This window comes from Dipodomys merriami, unplaced genomic scaffold (assembly GCF_024711535.1).
Source record: "Dipodomys merriami isolate MVZ:Mamm:240054 unplaced genomic scaffold, mDipMer1.0.p SCAF_28, whole genome shotgun sequence".
NCBI lineage: Eukaryota > Metazoa > Chordata > Mammalia > Rodentia > Heteromyidae > Dipodomys > Dipodomys merriami.
The window spans coordinates 17287739-17306958 of record NW_027204270.1 but is presented as its reverse complement, the minus strand read 5'-3'; the positions used below and the strand labels follow the sequence as shown (position 1 = coordinate 17306958).

Here is a 19220-nt window from a genome sequence, read left to right as displayed (position 1 = left end):
TATTGCTGATGTTTTTTTTTTTGGGGGGGGTCCGGTTGTGGGGCCTAAACTCTGGGCCTGGGCACTGTCCCTCAGCTCTTCATATCAAGTCTAGCGCTCTACCACTTGAGCCACAGCGCCACTTCCGGCTTTTTTTTTTTTTTTTTTTTTTTTTTGTTTATGTGGTGCTGAGGAATCAAACCCAGGGCCTCAGGCATGCAAGGCAAGCACTCTACCACTGAGCCACTTTCCAGCCCATGTATTGCTGATGTTTGAGACAGGGTCTCTCACAGGCCACCCTGGACCGTGATGCTCGTATATGAGCTTCTCTTAATCACTGGGATGAGTCACATGCCTCCATGTCCAGACATCTCATCTCCCTCACAGCTTGAGATAGCAGGCACACAACACACAATCCAGCCATTTGTTGCAATGAAGTCTCCCAAACTCGTGTTCCTAGAACAGCCTCCTAATCTGCACCTCCCAAGCAGCTAGAATTATAGGCTTGAGTCACCATGCCTGGCCACCCTTCAGGACATTACAGTGAGGTAGAGTGCAAACAAGGTGGGAAGGAGTAGAGACAGGATCACGGTGAACTGGGGACTCCTGGAAGCAGTGCCTGGCTCCCAGCACTGAACACACATTCCTGAATGAATGGGCAGGAGAGGTTGAAACAGAGCCTGAGAGCTCAGGGGTCTGGAGATGTGGGGGGAGGGGGGCTGGGGGGGAGCTCCCAGAAGAGCCACCTGAGGGAGCCCTGAGCACTTCCCCCAGAGGAGAGTTCCAGGCTGAGGTGCAGAGCCAGGCTTGGAAGTAAGGAACCAAGCTGTGCACTCAGGCAGAAAGTGGGCAGCTGCCTGCTGGCCAGGCTGAGGAACTTTTTTTTTTTTGGGTCCAGTCATGGGGCCTGAACTCTGGGCCTGGGCGCTGTCCCTCAGTTCTTCAGCTCAAGGCTAGCGCTCTACCACTTGAGCCACAGCACCACTTGCGGCTTTTTTTTTTCTGCATATGTGGTGCTGAGGAATTGAACTCAGGGCCTTAAGCATGCAAGACGAGCGCTTACCACTGAGCCACCTTCCCAGCCCAAGGCTGAGGAACTTTGTCCTCCTCTGAGGGCACCTGCGAGCCAGGCACAGGCTCTGGGCAGAGGAGCCGCTGCCCTGTAGAGGGCACAGGAGGCAGGCTGAGGGGAAAGAAGATCAGCCAAGCCCTGCAGTCCACGGCCTGGGCACCCTGGCACACCAGGTACCCCTCACCTGATACACAGTGGGCATAATCCAGCCATTGCTCTTGCAGAGGGTACAGATCTCCGCCACTTCCCAGGAGGCATAGTTGGAGAGGCCAAGCTCCACAAACTTGCCCTGCAGGGGAGAGGTGAGGTCACAACTCTGTACAACCCAGGACTCTAGGCAGGGGAGGAGGGAGTGGGGACCCCGGGGCTGGGGTCTTCCCAGCTCTCCCTCGGTGCTCTGGTTCCCCCTCTTTGCTGGTAGAGGGAGGATGGGAAGAGAAGAGAGCCCTCCCTCCTGGAGCTCTGGAGACCCTCTCCCACCTCCTGGTGCAGCTGGTGGCAGGCCCGCAGTGTCTCCTCCACAGGGGTGCTTGGTTCAGGCAGGTGGAGGTAGAAGAGGTCCACTCAGGACACTGCAGCCGCTTCAGTGATGTCTCCAGCTGGAACCGGATACTACAGGCTTCAGGAACTTCCCAGCCAATGGAATGTTTTGGTGGCAATTTTCACTTTGAGGAGACAAAAATGGAAGTTCAAACTACTTAACAAGCATCAGAAAGGGCATTTAGAGCCATGTCTAGTAACAGATGTGGGTTCAAATCCTAGCTCTCAGTAATCACTCCTAAGTTACTGAATCTCTAGGAGTCTTAATCCTTTCCACTGTAAGTAACAACATAATTTGTAATAATATCTCATAGGGTGGTCCTGAGGGTGTTTTTTTGTTTTGGGTTTTTTTTTTTTTTTTTGCCCTTCTTTCTTTCATCAGGACTAAGATGTGACTTCAGAGCCGCCCACTTGCTAAGCAAGTGCTCTAACTGCTGAGTCACACCTTTACATCTGGATTTATTTTCATTTCTGAGACTGAACTCAGATCTGGGTAGAAAGGGTTCTGCCACCTCAGTCAAACTCTGGCTCTTTTATTGCCTTTGGTTTGTTTTTACCTAGTATCTGATTGTGGCACTGTGGCTTAAGTGGTAAAGTGATCGCCTTGAGCTGACAAGCTCAGAGACAGCTCCCAGGCCCAGAGTTCAAACCCCACAACCGACAAAAAAAAAAAAAAAAAAAAAAAAAAAGATAGTATCTGCCACAACCAACAACAACAAAAAAAAAAGATAGTATCTGATGCTTTGGCTGGGATGGATTTGGACTGAAATCTTCCTATCACTGTCACCTGAGCAGCTGGAATTACAGGCATGCACCACCTTAAAAATCATTAAAGACCATTGGAAAAAGTGCTTTTTAGGAACTGTTGAGGTCTTCACTATAGCATTTAACCATGCTGCACCTGCAGTGCCAGGCCTGGCAGGGCTGGCAGAGGTAGCAGCTCCCTGCCCTCAAGCACTCACAGCCTAAAGGCCACTCTGGACAAGGCCGGCAGGGAAAGCACATGGCTCCTTAGAAGCCAGGAGCACAGAGGTATGAGCACCTGCGGTCTCTGAGCTGTCCTGAGATGCTCACTCTGCAGATCCAAGGCAGGTCAGAAGCCTCCAGCTGAGAAAAGTGGGGGATCATTCCAGAGAGAGGCTCAGTGGCTTTACCAGTCCAAGAGCAAGGATGCCCTGTGTGGACACATGCCTGCCAGGTCACCTATCAGGAGTGGGTGGATGAGGCAAGAGAAGGGCACAGGCAGGTGCTAAAAGATCCTGGGCACTGGTGGACTGAGGACGTTAGAAGCTGTCAGGCCCTCTGAATGCTTTTCAGATGGGAGCTTGGTGGTCAGTTATGGATGTGGAAGGTGAGTCCAAGTGCAGCATGGGTGAAGCACAGGTCTGGCCAGAACAGTGAGGAGCACTGGGTGCCTTTAGCTCACACTTGTAATCCTAGCTACTCAGGAGGCTGAGATCTGAGGATTCCAGTTTGAAGCTAGCCTGGTCTGGAAAGCCTGTGAGACTCTTATCTCCAAATAACCACCAGAAAATTGGAAGTAGAGCTGAGCTGTGGTTCAAAGGTGTAGAGCATTAGCTTTGAGCAAAAGAGCTCAGAGACTGTACCTGTGCCCTGAGTTCAAGCCCCATGACTGAGGAAGGAAGGAAAGAAGGAAGGAAGGAAGGAAGGAAGGAAGGAAGGAAGGAAGGAAGGGAAGGAGGGAGGGAGGGAGGGAGGGAGGGAGGGAGGGAGACAGAAAGGAGAGAGAGAGAGAGAGAGAGAGAGAGAGAGAGAGAGAGAGAGAGAGAGAGAGAGAAAGAAAGAGAGAAAGAAAGAGAGAAAGAAAGAGAGAAAGAAAGAAAGAAAGAAAGTTTGCCTGCCTGCAAACTTAGCCCTTTTGGACTTTAACCAGAGCCCTGTGGTCCCTGGAAAGAGCAGGTTTGAGGAAACATACATTCTATCCTTTCCCTTCCTCTTCCTATCTGACATCTATACACTTTGATACCACTCACTTCAAGAATGGAAGGGAAGCCAGGCGCCAGTGGCTCATACCTGTAATCCTACCTACTCAGGAGGCTGAGATCTGGGGATCATGGTTCAAAGCCAGCCAGGGCAAGAAAGGCTGTGAAACTCTTATCTCCAATAAAACCACCATAAAACCAGAAGTGGCGCTGTGGCTCTAGTGGTAGAGCTCTAGGTTTGAGCTGAAAAGCTTAGGCCCAGAGTTCAAGCTCCATGACCACCACCAACAACAAAAAGAATGGGAAGAAGAAATCACAAAAGCAAAATCAGAAATAAAATAAGATTTCTCACTGGGTAACAAAGGAATCTGGAAAGAGTGTACACTGATCTGTACACATGTATTTGCACTCTACCATGCTGTGAGAAAGTTTCCTATGTGTTATGGTTAGGGATCAACTGAGTGGAAGAACAAACCAAACCTGGGCGCTGGTGGCTTATATCTGCAATCCTAGCTGCTGAGGAGGCTGAGATCTGAAGATTGCACTCCAAACTCAGCCCCAGGCAGGAAAAACAATGAGACTCTTACCTCCAGTTAACCACCAGAAAACCAGAAATTGTGCTGTGGCTCAAAGTGGTAAGAGTACTAGCCTTGAGCAAAGGAATTCAAGAAGAACATCTAGGCCCTGAGTTCAAGCCTCACAAGTGACAAAAAAAAAAAAAAATCAAAAAGCATAGGATACAGGGCCTGGGCCCTGTAATTTAGCTTTGAGCTCAAGGCTAATATTCCTAGTGCTTTAGCTACAGCTCCACTTCTTGAACACATTAAGTCTTACAACCTTTTGAAGTTCAGAAAAAAAATAAAAATTAAAAAATAAAAGCCAGGTGGCAGTGGCTCACACCTGTAATCTGAGTAGCTAGGATTACACCAGCATTGGCCCAGATGAGAGTCTTATCTCCAATAAACTACCAGAAAACCAAAAGTGGCACTGTGGCTCAAAGTGGTAGAGCTCTAACCTTGAGCAAAAAAGCTCAGGGACAGTGCCCAGGCCATGAGTTCAAGCCCCATGAAAAACAACAACAAAATTACTGTTACATTGTCAGTGGGTCATATAAGCAAGACATATTGAAAGTATTCACTAAAATAATTGTTTTTCAGCCTGGAGCCCATGGCTCATGCATGTAATCATAGCTACTCAGAAGACTGAGATCTGAGGATCGCAGTTAGAAGCCATCTCAGACAGAAAACTCCCGTTGAGACTCTTATCTCCAATTAACCACTCAAAAACCAGAAGTGGCACTGTGGCTCAAGTGGTAGAACGCTAGTCTTGAGCACAAAGACCCTCAGGGACAGTGCCCGTGCCCTGAGTTCAAGCCCTACAACTGACAAAAAATAAAAAAATGTTTTTCTGTTTTGGCGAAACGAAGGAAAATATCTTATGCAATAAATGGTACCGAGAAAACTAGCTACCTACATCCAGGAGACTGAAACTGGGCCACTATCTCTCCCTCTGTACAAAATCAGCTCCAAAGGGACCAAAGATCTCAATGTAAAGTCTGAAACCACTACAAGAAACTGGAGGGACACTCTGGAAGGTGTAGACACAGATGATTATTTTCTCTGTAAGGCTCCAATAGTCCACCAGGAAATAAGCACAAGAATGCACAAATGGGAATACATTAAATTTAAAAAATTCCATGCAGCAAGAGAGATACCAGAGCCAAGAGAGAACCCATAGAGGGAGAGAAAATCTTGCACAGCTACTCAACCAGATAAAGGATTCATATTGAGAACAAAGAGCTCAAAAACTTAAATAGTAAAAAACATATAACCCAAATAATAAGTAAAATAATTAGGCAGTCCTCAGAAGACATATAAATGGCTAATAGATACAGGAAAAAGTGTTTAATATGCTGGGCACTGGTGTCTCACACCTGTAATCCTAGCTACTTAGGAGGCTGAGATCTGAGGATCACAGTTTAAAGCCAGCCTGGGCAGGAAAGTTTGTGAGACTCTTATCTCCAATGAACCACCAGAAAAACTGGAAGTGGTGCTGTGGCTCAAATAGTAGAGTGCTCACCTTGAGCTGAAGTGAGGGACAGCGCTCAGGACTAGAGTTCAAGCCCCACAACTGAACAGAAGGAGGAGGAGGAGGAAGACAAGGAGGAGGAGAAGGAAGACAAGGAGGAGGAGGAGGAAGACAAGGAGGAAGATGAGGAGGAGGAGGAGGAGGAAGAGGAAGAGGAAGAGGAGGAGGAGGAGGAGGAGGAGGAGGAGGAGAACGACGACAAAGAAGAAGAAAAGAAAAAGTGTTCAATGTCCATTGCCATAAAGGAAATGAAGATCAAAACTGGACTGACTTTCCACTTCAACCCAGTTTAACTGGCAGAAGAAACACCAATAAGTGCTGGTAAGTATGGATGCGTGGGGAGGACTCCTTTTACGCTGCAGGTGGATGTATAAATGTGCAGCCACTATGGAACTCAGAATGGAGATTTCTCAAAAGATGGAAACTAGATCCTCTTTCTTGAGCCCTTCCATACCACTCGGGAATAGATCTGAAGGAATGTAACTCAATATACAACAGAGATACCTGCATACCATGTCCCTTGGGTATTGTTCACAATAGCCAAACTGGACACAGAAGTGTCCAAAAACTGATGAATGAATAAAAAAAATAAGTTATGTGTAGTATACCATGGAATACTACTCAACCTTCAAGAAAATGAATTATATCATTTGCAGGAGTGATCGATTAAGCCAAGTTAAAGAGCCAAATATTGCATGCTTTTGCTCAATTGTAGAATCTAGATTTTAAAGAAACACAGTCTTACATACAGAACATGAATGCAGCTGTAGGACTGTTTAGGGGGAAGGGGGAACAAGGAGACCCCACATCCCTCCAGCACTCTCCCTCCAGAATTTCTTCCTCTGTGTCATGTGAAATGTTATTTTCTAAAACCATAGATATGGGGCTGGGAAGGTGGCTCAGTGGTAGAGCGCTTGCCTTGCATGCCTGAGGCCCTGGCTTCGATTCCTCAGCACCACATAAACAAAAAGAAAAAAGCCGGAAGTGGCACTGTGGCTCAAGTGGTAGAGCACTAGCCTTGAGCTGAAGAGCTGAGGGACAGTGCCCAGGCCCAGAGTTCAGACCCCACGACCGGACCCAAAAAAAATAAAAAAATAAAATAAAATAAAACCATAGGTACAAGTCTCAGTCCCTGTGAGGGCTTAGTCAAATTAACTGATCTAACACCAGATACTCATACAGGAAAACCATTGCCCTACCATACCCATGCTGAACACAGGGGTGAGGGAAATTTGGAACAGTAGGAAGATGGGGAGTCCCAACCACACAGAGGTGAGCTCTGTCTCCAGAGCAGAGAGGAAAAGATGTAATAAGTGCTAATGCCTTTTAAAAATGCAAGTTGAGCCGGGCACCAGTGGCTCACGCCTGTAATCCTAGCTACTCAGGAGGCTGAGATCTGAGGATCGTGGTTCAAAGCCAGCCCGGGCAGGAAAGTCTGTGAACCTCTTATCTCCAACTAACTACCAGAAAACTGGAAGTGGCACTGTAGCTCAAGTGGTAGAGCGCTTGCCTTGAGCTGAAGAGCTGAGGGACAGCGTTCAGGCCCAGAGTTCAAGCCCCATGACCGACCAAAAAAAAAAAAAATGCAAGTTAAGCAGGGCACCACTAGCTCACATCTATAATTCTAGCTACTCGGGAGGCTGAGATCTGAGAATCACAGTTCAAAGACAGGCCAGGCAGAGAAGTCTGCAAGACCCTTATCACCAGTTAACAACCAAAAAGCTGGAAGTGGAGTTGTGGCTCAAGTGATGAGTGCCTGCCTTATGCAAAAAAAGCTAAAGAAAAGTATCCCAGGGCTGGGAAGGTGGCTCAGTGGTAGAGTGCTTGCCTTGCATGCGAAAAAAGCCGGAAGTGGTGCTGTGGCTCAAGTGGTAGAGCGCTAGACTTGAGCTGAAGAGCTGAGGGACAGGGCCCAGGCCCAGAGTTCAGGCCTCACGACCAGACCCAAAAAAAATAAAATAAAAAAATAAAAGTATCCCAGCTTTGGATTCAAGCACACGCTGTACTAGTATTGGCACACACACACACAAAAAAAACTTTGCAAAGATGCCAACAGATATTAGTGTAGTAATATTTTTATACTCATTAATAAAATAATCTAGAGGAACTTCAAATAACCCACTGACAGGGAAAGAATGCATCACATGTACTTTGCCAGGTTCAAGCATTTAGAATTTCACCTTTGGCTTGAAAAAATATTGCAAAGAGACACTAGTAAAACTCAAGATCCCATGCCAGGTGCCAGTTTGGGCAGCAGTTCAGCACTAGTGTTCAGGGTGGTGCAGCAAGTTGCCCACTTTTACTTAGGCTTCAAGGTCCAGTAACTTCACAACTACTGTGATCTTTTTCTGCCCAGTGTGGTTATACTGAGAAACCACTGTATTTATCCTTGAAGGAAGAGAGTATTTCTTCCTTTAATGGTTGTGGTTCTGTGCTAATTCCTGACTTGCACAGGCAGTTTGTCTGTATTTAGGAGAGGAACTCCAGGCAGTGCTGAGTACTTATAAGCAGCAAGTCAAAGCTTTTGTACTTTGCTCAAAAAGTTGTTAGTGCTGCCAGGTACCAGTGGTTCACACGTGTAACCCTAGCTGCTACTCAGGAGGCTGAGCTCTGAAGGTCACAGGTTGAAACTAGCTTGGGCAGGAAAGTCAATGAGACCCTTATTTCCAATTAACCACCAAAATGCCTGAAGTGGAGCTGTGGCTCAAGTGGTAGAATGCCAGCTACCACTGAAGGACAGTATCCAGGCAGAGTTTAAGACCCAGAACAAGGACAAAAATAAAATGTAAATGTACCTCTTAGTAATGAAGTTCAGTAAAGGACTGGCCATCCCACTGCAGCCACGGAAATGTTCTCATGTTCATTTTAGTCCCAGGCCTCAAGTACTCTTCACCCACAATGATACAGTTGGGGCAGATTGTCTCCAGCAGTATTTAATGGAAATTCATACAGTGAGATGAATTTCCATTAAATACTGCTGGAGACAATCTGTCCCAACTGTATCATAAACCAAAGCTACTTTCTCAGTATCTTGTCTATATTTCCTCCCTTAAGGTAGGTTATTACATCAGCACAGAACAATTATTCCAATAGCAATAGTGAGTGAAAGACAAAGGGCTACTTACCTAATTATATAATAACCACTGGCTTCATTTCGCAGGCAAGCTGTTAAAGTCACTTATCCACAATGTTTATCAATATTTAACACCATGGGGAAAGTACTTTCTCTGGCTGCAGGAAAGGCAGCAAAGTTCTGAAGTGGCATGAGTGTTTTAAAATTACATATATAATTACATTGAGGCTCATCCAGGGCTTACGCATGCTAGGCCAGTGCTCTACCATTGAGCAAATCCTTCAGTAATATAATTGTATTTTTTGTCGGCTGTGGGGTTTGAACTCAAGGCATGGGTGCTGTCCCTGAGCTTCTTTTGCTCAAGGCTACCACTTGAGCTGTAGCTCCACTTCCAGCTTTTTTTGTGTATGTGGTTCTGAAGAATTGAATCTTGGGCCGGGCGCTGGTGGCTCACGCCTGTAATCCTAGCTACTCAGGAGGCTGAGATCTGAGGATCTCGGTTCAAAGCCAGCCCGGGCAGGAGAGACCGTGGACTCCTATCTCCAATAAACCACCAGAAAACCGGAAGTGGTGCTCAAGTGGTAGAGCTCAAGTGGTAGAGCGCTCGCCTTGAGCTGAAGAGCTGAGGGACAGCGCCCAGGCCCAGTGTTCAAGCCCCACAACCGACAAAAAAAAAAAAAAAAAAAAAAAAAGAATTGAATCTTGGGCTTCATACATGCTAAGCAAGCCACTCTACTATTAAGCCACAATTCCAGCCCTGCAATTTTCTGTGTGCACGTGCATGTGTCTCAGGTGTGGGGCCTAGGTGCTGTCCATAAGCTCTTCAGCTAAAGGCTAGTGCTCTGCCACTTTGAGTCACAGCACCACTTCCTGTTTTCTGATGACTAATTGGAGATAAGTCTCACCAACTTTCCTGCCTGGGCTGGCTTTGAACCGAGATTCTCAGTTCTCAGCCTCTTCAGTAGCTAGGATTATAGGCATGAGCCACTGGCCCTAGGTTGCGATTTTTTTCTTTCATTTTTGGTCGGTTGTGGGGCTTGAACTTTGGGCCTGAGCATTGTCCCTGTGCTCTTTAGCTCCACTCTACCACTTGAGCCAGTTTTTCTGGTGGTTCAGTGGAGGTAAGAGTCTCACAAACTTTCCTGCCTGGGCTGGCTTTGAACTGCAACCTTCAGATCTCAGCCTCCTGAGTAGTTAGAATTACAGGCTTGAGTCACCAGCACCTGGCCATTTTTTCTTTTTTCTTTTTTTTTTTTTGTCAGTTGTGGGGCTTGAATTCTGGGCTTGGGTGCTGTTACTATGATTTTCAGCTCAAGGTGAGCGCTCTACCACATGAGCCACTTCTGGTTTTCTAGTGGTTTATTGGAGATAAGAGTTTCATGGCCTTTCCCACCTGGGCTAGCTTTGAACTGAGATCCTCAGATCTCAGCCTCTTGAGTAGCTAGGATTACAGGCGTGAGCCACCAGCGACCGGCTTTTTTTTTTTTTCTTTTTTAAATATGTTCTCACTATGTTACCTAGTCTGCCCTTGCATCAGTCTCCTGAGTAGCTGCGATTATATCCCAGCTAACTGAAAACTTTTGAAGTAGAAAGTTGTGTCTGAAGATTATCACTTTATCTCTACAATTTAGAAGGCTCATCTACATATCACTGACATCTTTCTTGTTGGTGGTTGTTCCTTTTTTTTTTTTTTTTTTTTTGTCGGTCATGGGGCTTGAACTCTGGGCCCGGGCGCTGTCCCTCAGCTCTTCAGCTCAAGGCGAGCGCTCTACCACTTGAGCTACAGCGCCACTTCCGGTTTTCTGGTGGTTTATTGGAGATAGGAGTCTCACGGTCTTTCCTGCCCGGGCTGGCTTTGAACCAAGATCCTCAGATCTCAGTCTCCTGAGTAGCTAGGATTACAGGCGTGAGCCACCAGCGCCCGGCTCCTTCTGATTTTTTTTGGAGACTGGATATTGTTGTGTGGCCCACTTTGGCCTGGGACTTCCATTCTCCTGGCTTGGCCTCCAGTGCTGGTCTAACTGGCATCTTCCTTTTTTTTTAATTCTTGATTGGGAATCATATTCGTTATCTGATGCTTTTGCTTACTGGCTCTCAACCACTGGAGCTATGCCTCCAACTTTTTTTATTTATTTTTTATTTATTATTATTTTTTTTTTGGTCGGTCGTGGGGCTTGAACTCTGGGCCTGGGCGCTGTCCTTCAGCTCTTCAACTCAAGGCGAGCGCTCTACCACTTGAGCTACAGCGCCACTTCCGGTTTTCTGGTGATTTATTGGAGATAGGAGTCTCACAGTCTTTCCTGCCCGGGCTGGCTTTGAACCGCGATCCTCAGATCTCAGCCTCCTGAGTAGCTAGGATTACAGGCGTGAGCCACCAGCGCCCGGCACTTTTTTTATTTTTTAATTAGTCCTAGGATTTGAACTTAAGGCCTGGGGTCTGTCTCTGAGCTTCTTTTGCTCAAATGTAGTATACTATCATTTGAGTCACAGTGCCACTTCTGGCCTTTTCTCTTTACATATCACTGAGGAATTGAACCCATGCCTTTTTATGCACGTCCCATGAGACAGCATAGCTACTGATGTGTTCCTATTGGAACTAGAGCAGCAGAATGAGAGCTACTGGGTCACTGAATTCAGTGCTGACAAAGCCAGTTGGCCATTTGTACTTAAGCTTCAAGGTCCATGGCTCTGTTTGCTGCCATTTGGGCCATTTTTCTTTTTAACGGTTATGAATTACAATGATGCTGCTCTCAGGTGAATGTGCTTGTTTGGACGCTAGGTCTCTTCATCTCCAGGGTATGAACCGAAGGACTGCAACAGCTCACTCTGGTGAATTTTTGCATTTTTCTAGAACCCAAATTCGTTACTCCATCTGAAGTCCTACCAGGACTGGAGGAAAGTTCCAGTTTCTCCAAACCTTTGTCAGTTGCTAGTGACATGTTTTTAACTCTGCCCAATTAATTGCATGGGTGAGAACTAGTTCTATTTTCTTTTCCTGGATGAGTAATGAGGTTGTGGTGCTTTCCATGTGCTGATTGGCCAACTGAGTGTCTTCTTTGAGGATTTTGATTCAGTCTTTGCCAGTATTTGGGAGGCTAGATGGATTACTTGAGCCTAGGAATTTGAGACCAATCTGAGCAACAACAGAAGAGTCTCAACCCCCCCCCCCCCCCCGCCCCACCAAATGTCCACAGTATGTAGGAAGGATTTTTCACATTCTTCTACTTTTTTGTGGGGACTCTAATTGTAGTTTTTGCTTGGGTTGTTTCATTTCTGAGCATTCAGTGAGGTGATTCTGAATGAGAGAAAATCTACTGCAAGGTGCCCAGCGCTTTTCTTCCACTGTGTAGCACAGTGAGTCAGGACAACTGAGAACAAGGAAGGAGAGATCCTTGTGAGGGTGGTGGGCTCCTGCGACCCTCCCACCACCTTTGCCTCCTGGAGCCCCCAGGTCATGGTTCTGCCCCTTTTTTGTGGGTACCCTGGCAGGGTAAGGAACAGGTGGTGAGAAGCAGAAAAGACAAGGTATGGTTCACCCCAGGGCTAGGCTGAGACCGGCCAGGTGCTTGCTTTATTTGGACAGGAAATGCTAGTATAGGACTTGGTTTCATCCTTTCTATGTTCTGAAGGCAGCTAGGAGCAGGGCCCAAATCTAGAAAAATACTGTTTAGATGTCATCACCTAGCGGAAGTAGTTGGGACACTCGTGGGCAACCAGGTGCCAGGCTCGATCAAAGGCTTCCACAACAGCCGGCTCCAGGGGCCCTTGCTCAGTGGCTGCCAAGTTCTGGTTCAGCTGCTCTGGGCTGGACATGCCCAGGATGACCGCATCCCCGTGGGCAGCCTGCGTGGGGAAATAGCCAGATTTCAACATGTTCTGCTGCTCTGTGGGCTCCAGGTACCTGTCTTGCTGGCCTAGCCCTATCAAGATTCTCAATCTGTGCTTTGATAGTCACTCCTATATAAATGTTCACCTTGTCTTCCCCTCACCTCCATCCCCTGATCACCCACAAAGACCTGAGTGAGATTCGTCACCCTCTTTAACCTGAGACCCAATCCTCATTGTGGTCAGAAGAGAGAAAAGCTGTGCTGAGCACTTGGAGCCATTTACTGAGCAGCATGCACATGGCAGACACTACGTAGCTATCTGAGGCACAAGTCAGAAGCTCTACTAGGAAGACACAGGCCCCTGACAGAAAACAACACCCAAGCTGGGTGCTGGCGGCTCACTCCTATAGTCCTATCCACTCAGAAGGCTGAGATCTGAGGATCACGGTTCAAACCCAGCCCAGGCAGGAAAGTCTATGATACTCTTATTTCCAATTAACCACCAGAAACCTGGTGGTGAGAGGCTCAAAGTGATATAGAGTGCTAGCTTTGAACAAAAAGAGCTCAGGGACAGTTCCCAGGCCCCAAGATAAAGCCTCATGACTGACAAAAAAAAAAAAAAAGAACACCCAGCTCCTACTAGAGGAGTGAGTCATGGGTTTTGCAGTTAATCAAGTACAATGTTTAGGACTTCTGCACCCTTAATAGCTGTATGCACTCCAACTTTTTCATCAATAAGGGACAGTTGTAACTCCTGAGTTTTAAGGGAACTAAGTCCCCAGTTTTAAGACTCATTATGCACATGGCACTTGGACACCATCAGGGATCAATGGGAACAGAGGCCATGAGAAGTATAAGAGAAACTTCAGAAGATAAAGTCATCTAACAGTCACCCTGAGCCACACAGAAGGGCAGGAGCTTAGCACCCAGGACAGGGAGAGGCTACCTGCAGCTGGGAGTGGTGGTACATCCACCGCAGGGCGGCCGAGGTCATACTGGGGGCACTGGAGCCATAGGCGGCCTGCAAGGCCTTCTCCACCAGGGCGATGGCCTTGAAGTGGTCCTCCTTCCAGAAGCTGAGTGGGGAGAGAGTGGTACAGGGGTCAAGACCTTGGGCATCACACGGAGGGCCAGAACCAAAGAACTAAGCAGGACGGGTAGCCCCACCCCAAGTTCTCCTGCAGCACCGCTGGGCTAATGTCCTCTCTAGCAAAGGATTGCCTCCTCTATAGGGCCAGACTACGCAGGCTGCCGGCCCCTCAGAAGCAGCAGTGATGCAGTGGTACAGACCACCCTGGCTCACCGGTTCCTGTAGGTCTCGGCCCAGCTATTCCCGAAGAAGCGGCCCTCAGGCTTCTTGCTGTCCTTGTCTTCATACTTGTACTTGCCTGTCAGAAGACCACCTGAGGGAAGGCTGCAATCAGAACCCTTGCCCAGATGCTTCCCATAAGATGCTGGATCCTCCACAGCTGTGGGCTGGGGAAGGGGATTTCCAGGAGGTATAGGAGACTCAGCCCAGCCTCTTAGCAAAGCTTGCTTCCCAGGGTTTGGCATCCACCAGACCAGGATTGCTTCCTCCTCCCACCCCCTACAGGTGCTGTGTCCATGCAGCCCATACCAGCCAAAGGGTTGTAGGCATAGAACCTCAGTCCAAAGTGTCTGAGGCAGGGGAAGAGCTCTGTTTCCACCTGTCGAGTGGTGGCATTGTACATCCCCTGCAAGGAGAAGGACAGGGAGATAGAATGGACATGTGATGGGAGCAGAACTACTCAGTCTTTTCCTTTCTTAAACAAACAAAATAGAACAAAACCCAAATACTTTAGAGGCTTTTTGGAGGCAAAAACTACCTTCCAGGGGGGTGGGGGGGAGGCTGGGAAGGGATGTGAAGGTTAAACAAAGGAGGAGGCTGCAATGCTTGATAAGAAATGTATGCATTATCCTGCCCATGTAATTGTAACCCCTCTGTACAGTATGTTCACAAAAAATAAAAAATAAAATAAAATCACTAGTGGGCCTGGCATTGGTGGCTCATGCCTGTAATCCTAGCTACTCAGGAGGCTGAGATCTGAGGATCCTGGTTCAAAGCCAGCCCAGGCAGGAAAATCCATGAGACTCTTATCTCCGGTTAACCACCAGAAAACTGGAAATGTCACTGTGGCTCAAGTGGTAGAACTCTTTCCTTGAGCTGAAGAGCTGAAGGACAGAGCCCAGGCCTAGAGTTTTAAGCCTCAAGTCTGACCAAAAAGAGAGAGAGAGAAAAAAAAAATAAAGTAAAATCACTAGTGGTGGTAGAGTGCGGGGAAGTATCTAGGAAGGGAAACTGGCCTGGATTCCCCATTCTACAAATTGTGTGTAGGCTCCAGCTACAGGCCAGACACTGCATTTACAACCACTGGCAAGTCTAAAGTCTCCACCTCCAAAAGATGTTACAGTCAATTTAAAAATACAGGCTGAGCCAGGCGCCGGTGGCTCATGCTTGTAATCCTAGCTACTCAGGAGGCTGAGATCTTCAGATCAAAGTTCAAAGCCAGCCGAGACAGGTAAGTCCGTGAGACTCTTATCTCCAATACCACTAGAAAACCGGAAGTGGAGCTGTGGCTCAAGCGGTAGAGCACTCACCTTGAGCTGAAGAGCGCAGGGACAGTGCCCAGGCCCAGATTTCAAGCTCCACAACGGACCAACAAAAAAAAAAAAAAAGAAAGAAAAAGAAAAAAAGACAATGACATTTGGAGAGCAGAAGCTCCTGGGGTTGGGCTTTCCTGGGAAGAGATGACTGAGGGAGCCCTGAGCACTTCCCCCAGGGAGGCAGAGGAGAGTTCCAGGCTGAGGTGCAGAGCCAGGCTTGGAAGTAAGGAACCAAGCTGCGCACTCAGGCAGAAAGTGGGCAGCTGCCTGCTGGCCAGGCTGAGGAACTTTGTCCTCCTCTGAGGGCACCTGCGAGCCAGGCACAGGCTCTGGGCAGAGGAGCCGCTGCCCTGTAGAGGGCACAGGAGGCAGGCTGAGGGGAAAGAAGATCAGCCAAGCCCTGCAGTCCACGGCCTGGGCACCCTGGCACACCAGGTACCCCTCACCTGATACACAGTGGGCATAATCCAGCCATTGCTCTTGCAGAGGGTACAGATCTCCGCCACTTCCCAGGAGGCATAGTTGGAGAGGCCAAGCTCCACAAACTTGCCCTGCAGGGGAGAGGTGAGGTCACAACTCTGTACAACCCAGGACTCTAGGCAGGGGAGGAGGGAGTGGGGACCCCGGGGCTGGGGTCTTCCCAGCTCTCCCTCGGTGCTCTGGTTCCCCCTCTTTGCTGGTAGAGGGAGGATGGGAAGAGAAGAGAGCCCTCCCTCCTGGAGCTCTGGAGACCCTCTCCCACCTCCTGGTGCAGCTGGTGGCAGGCCCGCAGTGTCTCCTCCACAGGGGTGCCATGGTCTGGTGCATGCAAGTAGAAGAGGTCCACTCGGGGACACTGCAGCCGCTTCAGTGACATCTCCAGCTGGGACCGGACACTGTCAAGTTTCAGGGACTTTCCCTCCCAAGGGTTGGCCTTGGTGGCAATTTTCACTTGAAAAAATGTAATGGTTAAGGGACTTATTAAGGCCATTTACTGGCTATGTGACCGTGGATAAATCACTTAAATTTCCTGAACCTCTATTTCCATAAAATGGCAGTCACAAGAACGGAACTGGCTGGGTGATGGTAGCTTACACCTGTAATCCTAGCTACTTAGAAGGCTCAGATCTGATTGTATTGATTCCAAGCCAGCTGGGGCAGAAAAGTTCCTATGAGACTTTTTTTTTTTTTTTTTTTTTGTCGGTCGTGGGGCTTGAACTCTGGGCCTGGGCGCTGTCCCTTAGCTCTTCAGCTCAAGGTGAGCGCTCTACCACTTGAACTACAGCGCCACTTCCGGTTTTCTGGTGGTTTATTGGAGATAGGAGTCTCACGGTCTTTCCTGCCCGGGCTGGCTTTGAACCGCGATCCTCAGATCTCAGCCTCCTGAGTAGCTAGGATTACAGGCGTGAGCCACCAGCGCCCGGCCCTATGAGACTTTTATCTCCAATTAACCAATCAAAAACTGGAAGTGGCACTGTGGCTCTAGTAGTACAAGCTAGCCTTAAGCACAAAGAGGCTTAAGGACAGTGCCCAGGCCCTGAGTTCAGGCCTTAGGACCAGCAAAAAAAAAACAAAAACAAAACAAAACAAACAACCAAACCTGGAGCTGTCCTGAGACAGAGGTCACAAGATTAAATAATGTCTTCAGTGTGAGTTCCCAACGTTCACCTCCAATCACCATCTTTACTCACACAACTGCTAGCTGTGCCCTCTAAGAGCCCTTGGGCAGAGAGTGTCTGCAAAACATGGGTATCAGGACTTCTACCTGATAACCAACTTGCATCAAGGACATTACCCACAGGAGGTTCAGGAAGAGGATTGAGCCCAACATGCAAATCAGAGAAGCTTTCAGTAGGAGAACTGGCCCAAGCTGTCTGCACCAACAGAAGACAAGCAAAGTTACAGAGGCAGGACTCAGCTACCATTCTGAGTTTTCAGAATGTAAATTGCAGGCAGGTTGTGCAGAACCTGATACAGGAGAAGGGTACACACATCTGATCCCAGAGGCCCCCCCAACATTCTACTGGATGTGGCCTTGATTCTTCCCAGGTTTTGTCAGAGTCTGAATGGGCTGGCTAGCTCCCTGGGCTGTAGCACGTAGAAGGAACTCAAGGGGACAGGCCTGGAAGGGGTTGTTATAGCAATGTAGGATAAAGAGGTAGGTGCAGGACTATGGGGCCCTGGCAGTGATCAATCTGAGTCAGAGGCAACTGAGCAAGATCAGTAGAGTTCCTCCCAGACTCGAACCTGCACATGCATCCCTCCACTGCAGAGACCAGAGCCACGTCGAACAGGTGTTTCCACAGTTTGAGAGTGAGTGAATTCAGCCCTCCCTGTCTCCACAGGGAATCCCAATTGATGGGGACTAGACTTTGCACTGCTCCTATAGGTCAGAGGAGTGTTTTCTGGTCATGTGAAGGGGGAATGAAGACCACAGTCCCTCCCTTCTTGTGTGGACTTTGCCCCAGGTCTGATCGAAGGACTTTGGCTCAGTGAGCCATTGCACTCAAAGGAAGCAGGGGACGGTTGAAGAAAAACCAACTCAGAAACAAAACCTGGTAGATAGCCGGGCGCCGGGCGCTCATGCCTGTAATCCTAGCTACTCAGGAGGCTGAGATCTGAGGATCACAGTTTAAAGCCAGCCCAGGCAGGAAAGTCCATGAGACTCTTTTCTCCAATAAACTACTAGAAAACCAGAAGTGGTGCTGTGTCCAAGTGGTAAGGTGCTAGCCTTGAGCTGAGGAGCTGAGGGACAGCGCCCAGTCCCAGAGTTCAAGCCCCTTGCCCAACAAAAATAAAAAGAAAGTACTTCTCTACACACATGGAATGGCAAAGAGGAGGCATCATGCTAATGGGACAGCTCCTTCTCATCCTCTTAAGCCATATCTGTCCCAGTGGCCATCTTGCCAGACATCACTTTGTGATCACAAGCCATGTCTTTGCGCAGGTATTGCCTTACTCTTATAAGGCCTATTCTTTTCTTCTACCTCCCAGCAGACTACTATGTATTCTTTAAGGCTCAGCTTTGGTCGCTGTTTTGTCCAGAGAACTCCTTCTTCTGAAGCTCCCAGCTTCAGTCTTCCCTGCTAGACTCTGAGTTCACTGGCATTAGGCACTTTTCCTCTCACACAACAGACAGAAAGATCTTGCCCCAAATCTTCCTATGGTATCCCCACAGTGCTCCCAGAGACCCCGAGGGTTTTTGGTTTTTTCCTGGTGCGGTTCTGGGGCTTGAACACGGGGCCTGGGTGCTGTTCTTGCACATTTTACTAAAGGCCAGTACTCTACCATGGGAGTCACAGCTCCACTTCCATCTTTTATGGTACTTAAATTGGAGATAAAAGTCTCCTGGACATTTCTGCCGGGGCTGGGATTTACAGGTGTGAGCCACCAGCGACTGTCTTCCAGAAGTACTCTTAAAGGCACGCGACAAAGTCTAGAGACTGACCAAAGCCCAAGATGAGAAAAGGGTGCCCAGGGAATCCCTGGGCTGTGATGGTAAGGAGTTGCGGGGGGGGGGGCACCTGGCCCCACAGGTGTGTGAGCGTGTGCGCGCGCGCGTGCAGGAGGTAGGCAGCAAGGGGGAGCGCAGGCTCCGAGTTAAGATGGGGGCTCCCGAGGTGCAGGTCCCGAAGGAAGCGGAGAAGGAGGGGGTCGGGGCAGAGGCCGGGAGCTGGGGGCCCCCAGGCCCGGGGAGAGGACAGGTCCACGACCCTGGGTGCCAGGCGCAGAAGCAGGGCGGCCGTTACCTCTGCAGTCGCCGCCGCCCAGCCCGAGCCCCAGGCCGCCCAGGATGGCCTCGGACTGGCCGTCGCAGTACATGAAGGCCGTGTCCAGCTCCGTGTGGCCGCGCTCCAGGAAGGCGCGCACCGACGCCGCGCTGGCGGGCGCGTCCATGCGGCGCCCCATCTCCATGGTGCCCAGCACCGTGGCGGGCCGGGCCGGGGCGCCCGCGGCGGCCGGCTGCGGCTGAAGCCCGGACATGGCGAAGCGGCGCGGAGAGCCTGAGCGGGCCGGGCTACGCGCAGCGCAGCGGACCGCGGCGCGGTTCACTGCTCGCGAAGCGGCGCGCAGCATGGGGACTGCGCATGCGC

The 19220-nt window shown here is 49.0% G+C and overlaps 1 protein-coding gene and 1 long non-coding RNA gene across 2 annotated transcripts; both read right to left on the bottom strand.

Annotated features, from left to right (window-relative positions):
* Positions 1-1133: 1133 nt before the first annotated feature.
* On the bottom strand, positions 1134-9224 carry LOC138838377 (uncharacterized). Its single transcript, XR_011375595.1, has 3 exons — positions 8748-9224; positions 1532-1716; positions 1134-1340 (listed from the first exon to the last, which is right to left on the bottom strand). It is a non-coding gene; the product is annotated as an uncharacterized lncRNA (long non-coding RNA).
* A 3002-nt stretch (positions 9225-12226) lies between these two features.
* On the bottom strand, positions 12227-19203 carry Akr7a2 (aldo-keto reductase family 7 member A2). The gene is made up of 7 exons (XM_070037804.1): positions 18876-19203; positions 15890-16077; positions 15594-15698; positions 14141-14237; positions 13826-13925; positions 13469-13598; positions 12227-12538 (listed from the first exon to the last, which is right to left on the bottom strand). The coding sequence occupies exons 1-7, from the start codon at positions 19201-19203 to the stop codon at positions 12377-12379; spliced, it is 1110 nt and encodes a 369-aa protein (XP_069893905.1). The 3' UTR covers positions 12227-12376.
* Between the last annotated feature and the right edge of the window lie 17 nt (positions 19204-19220).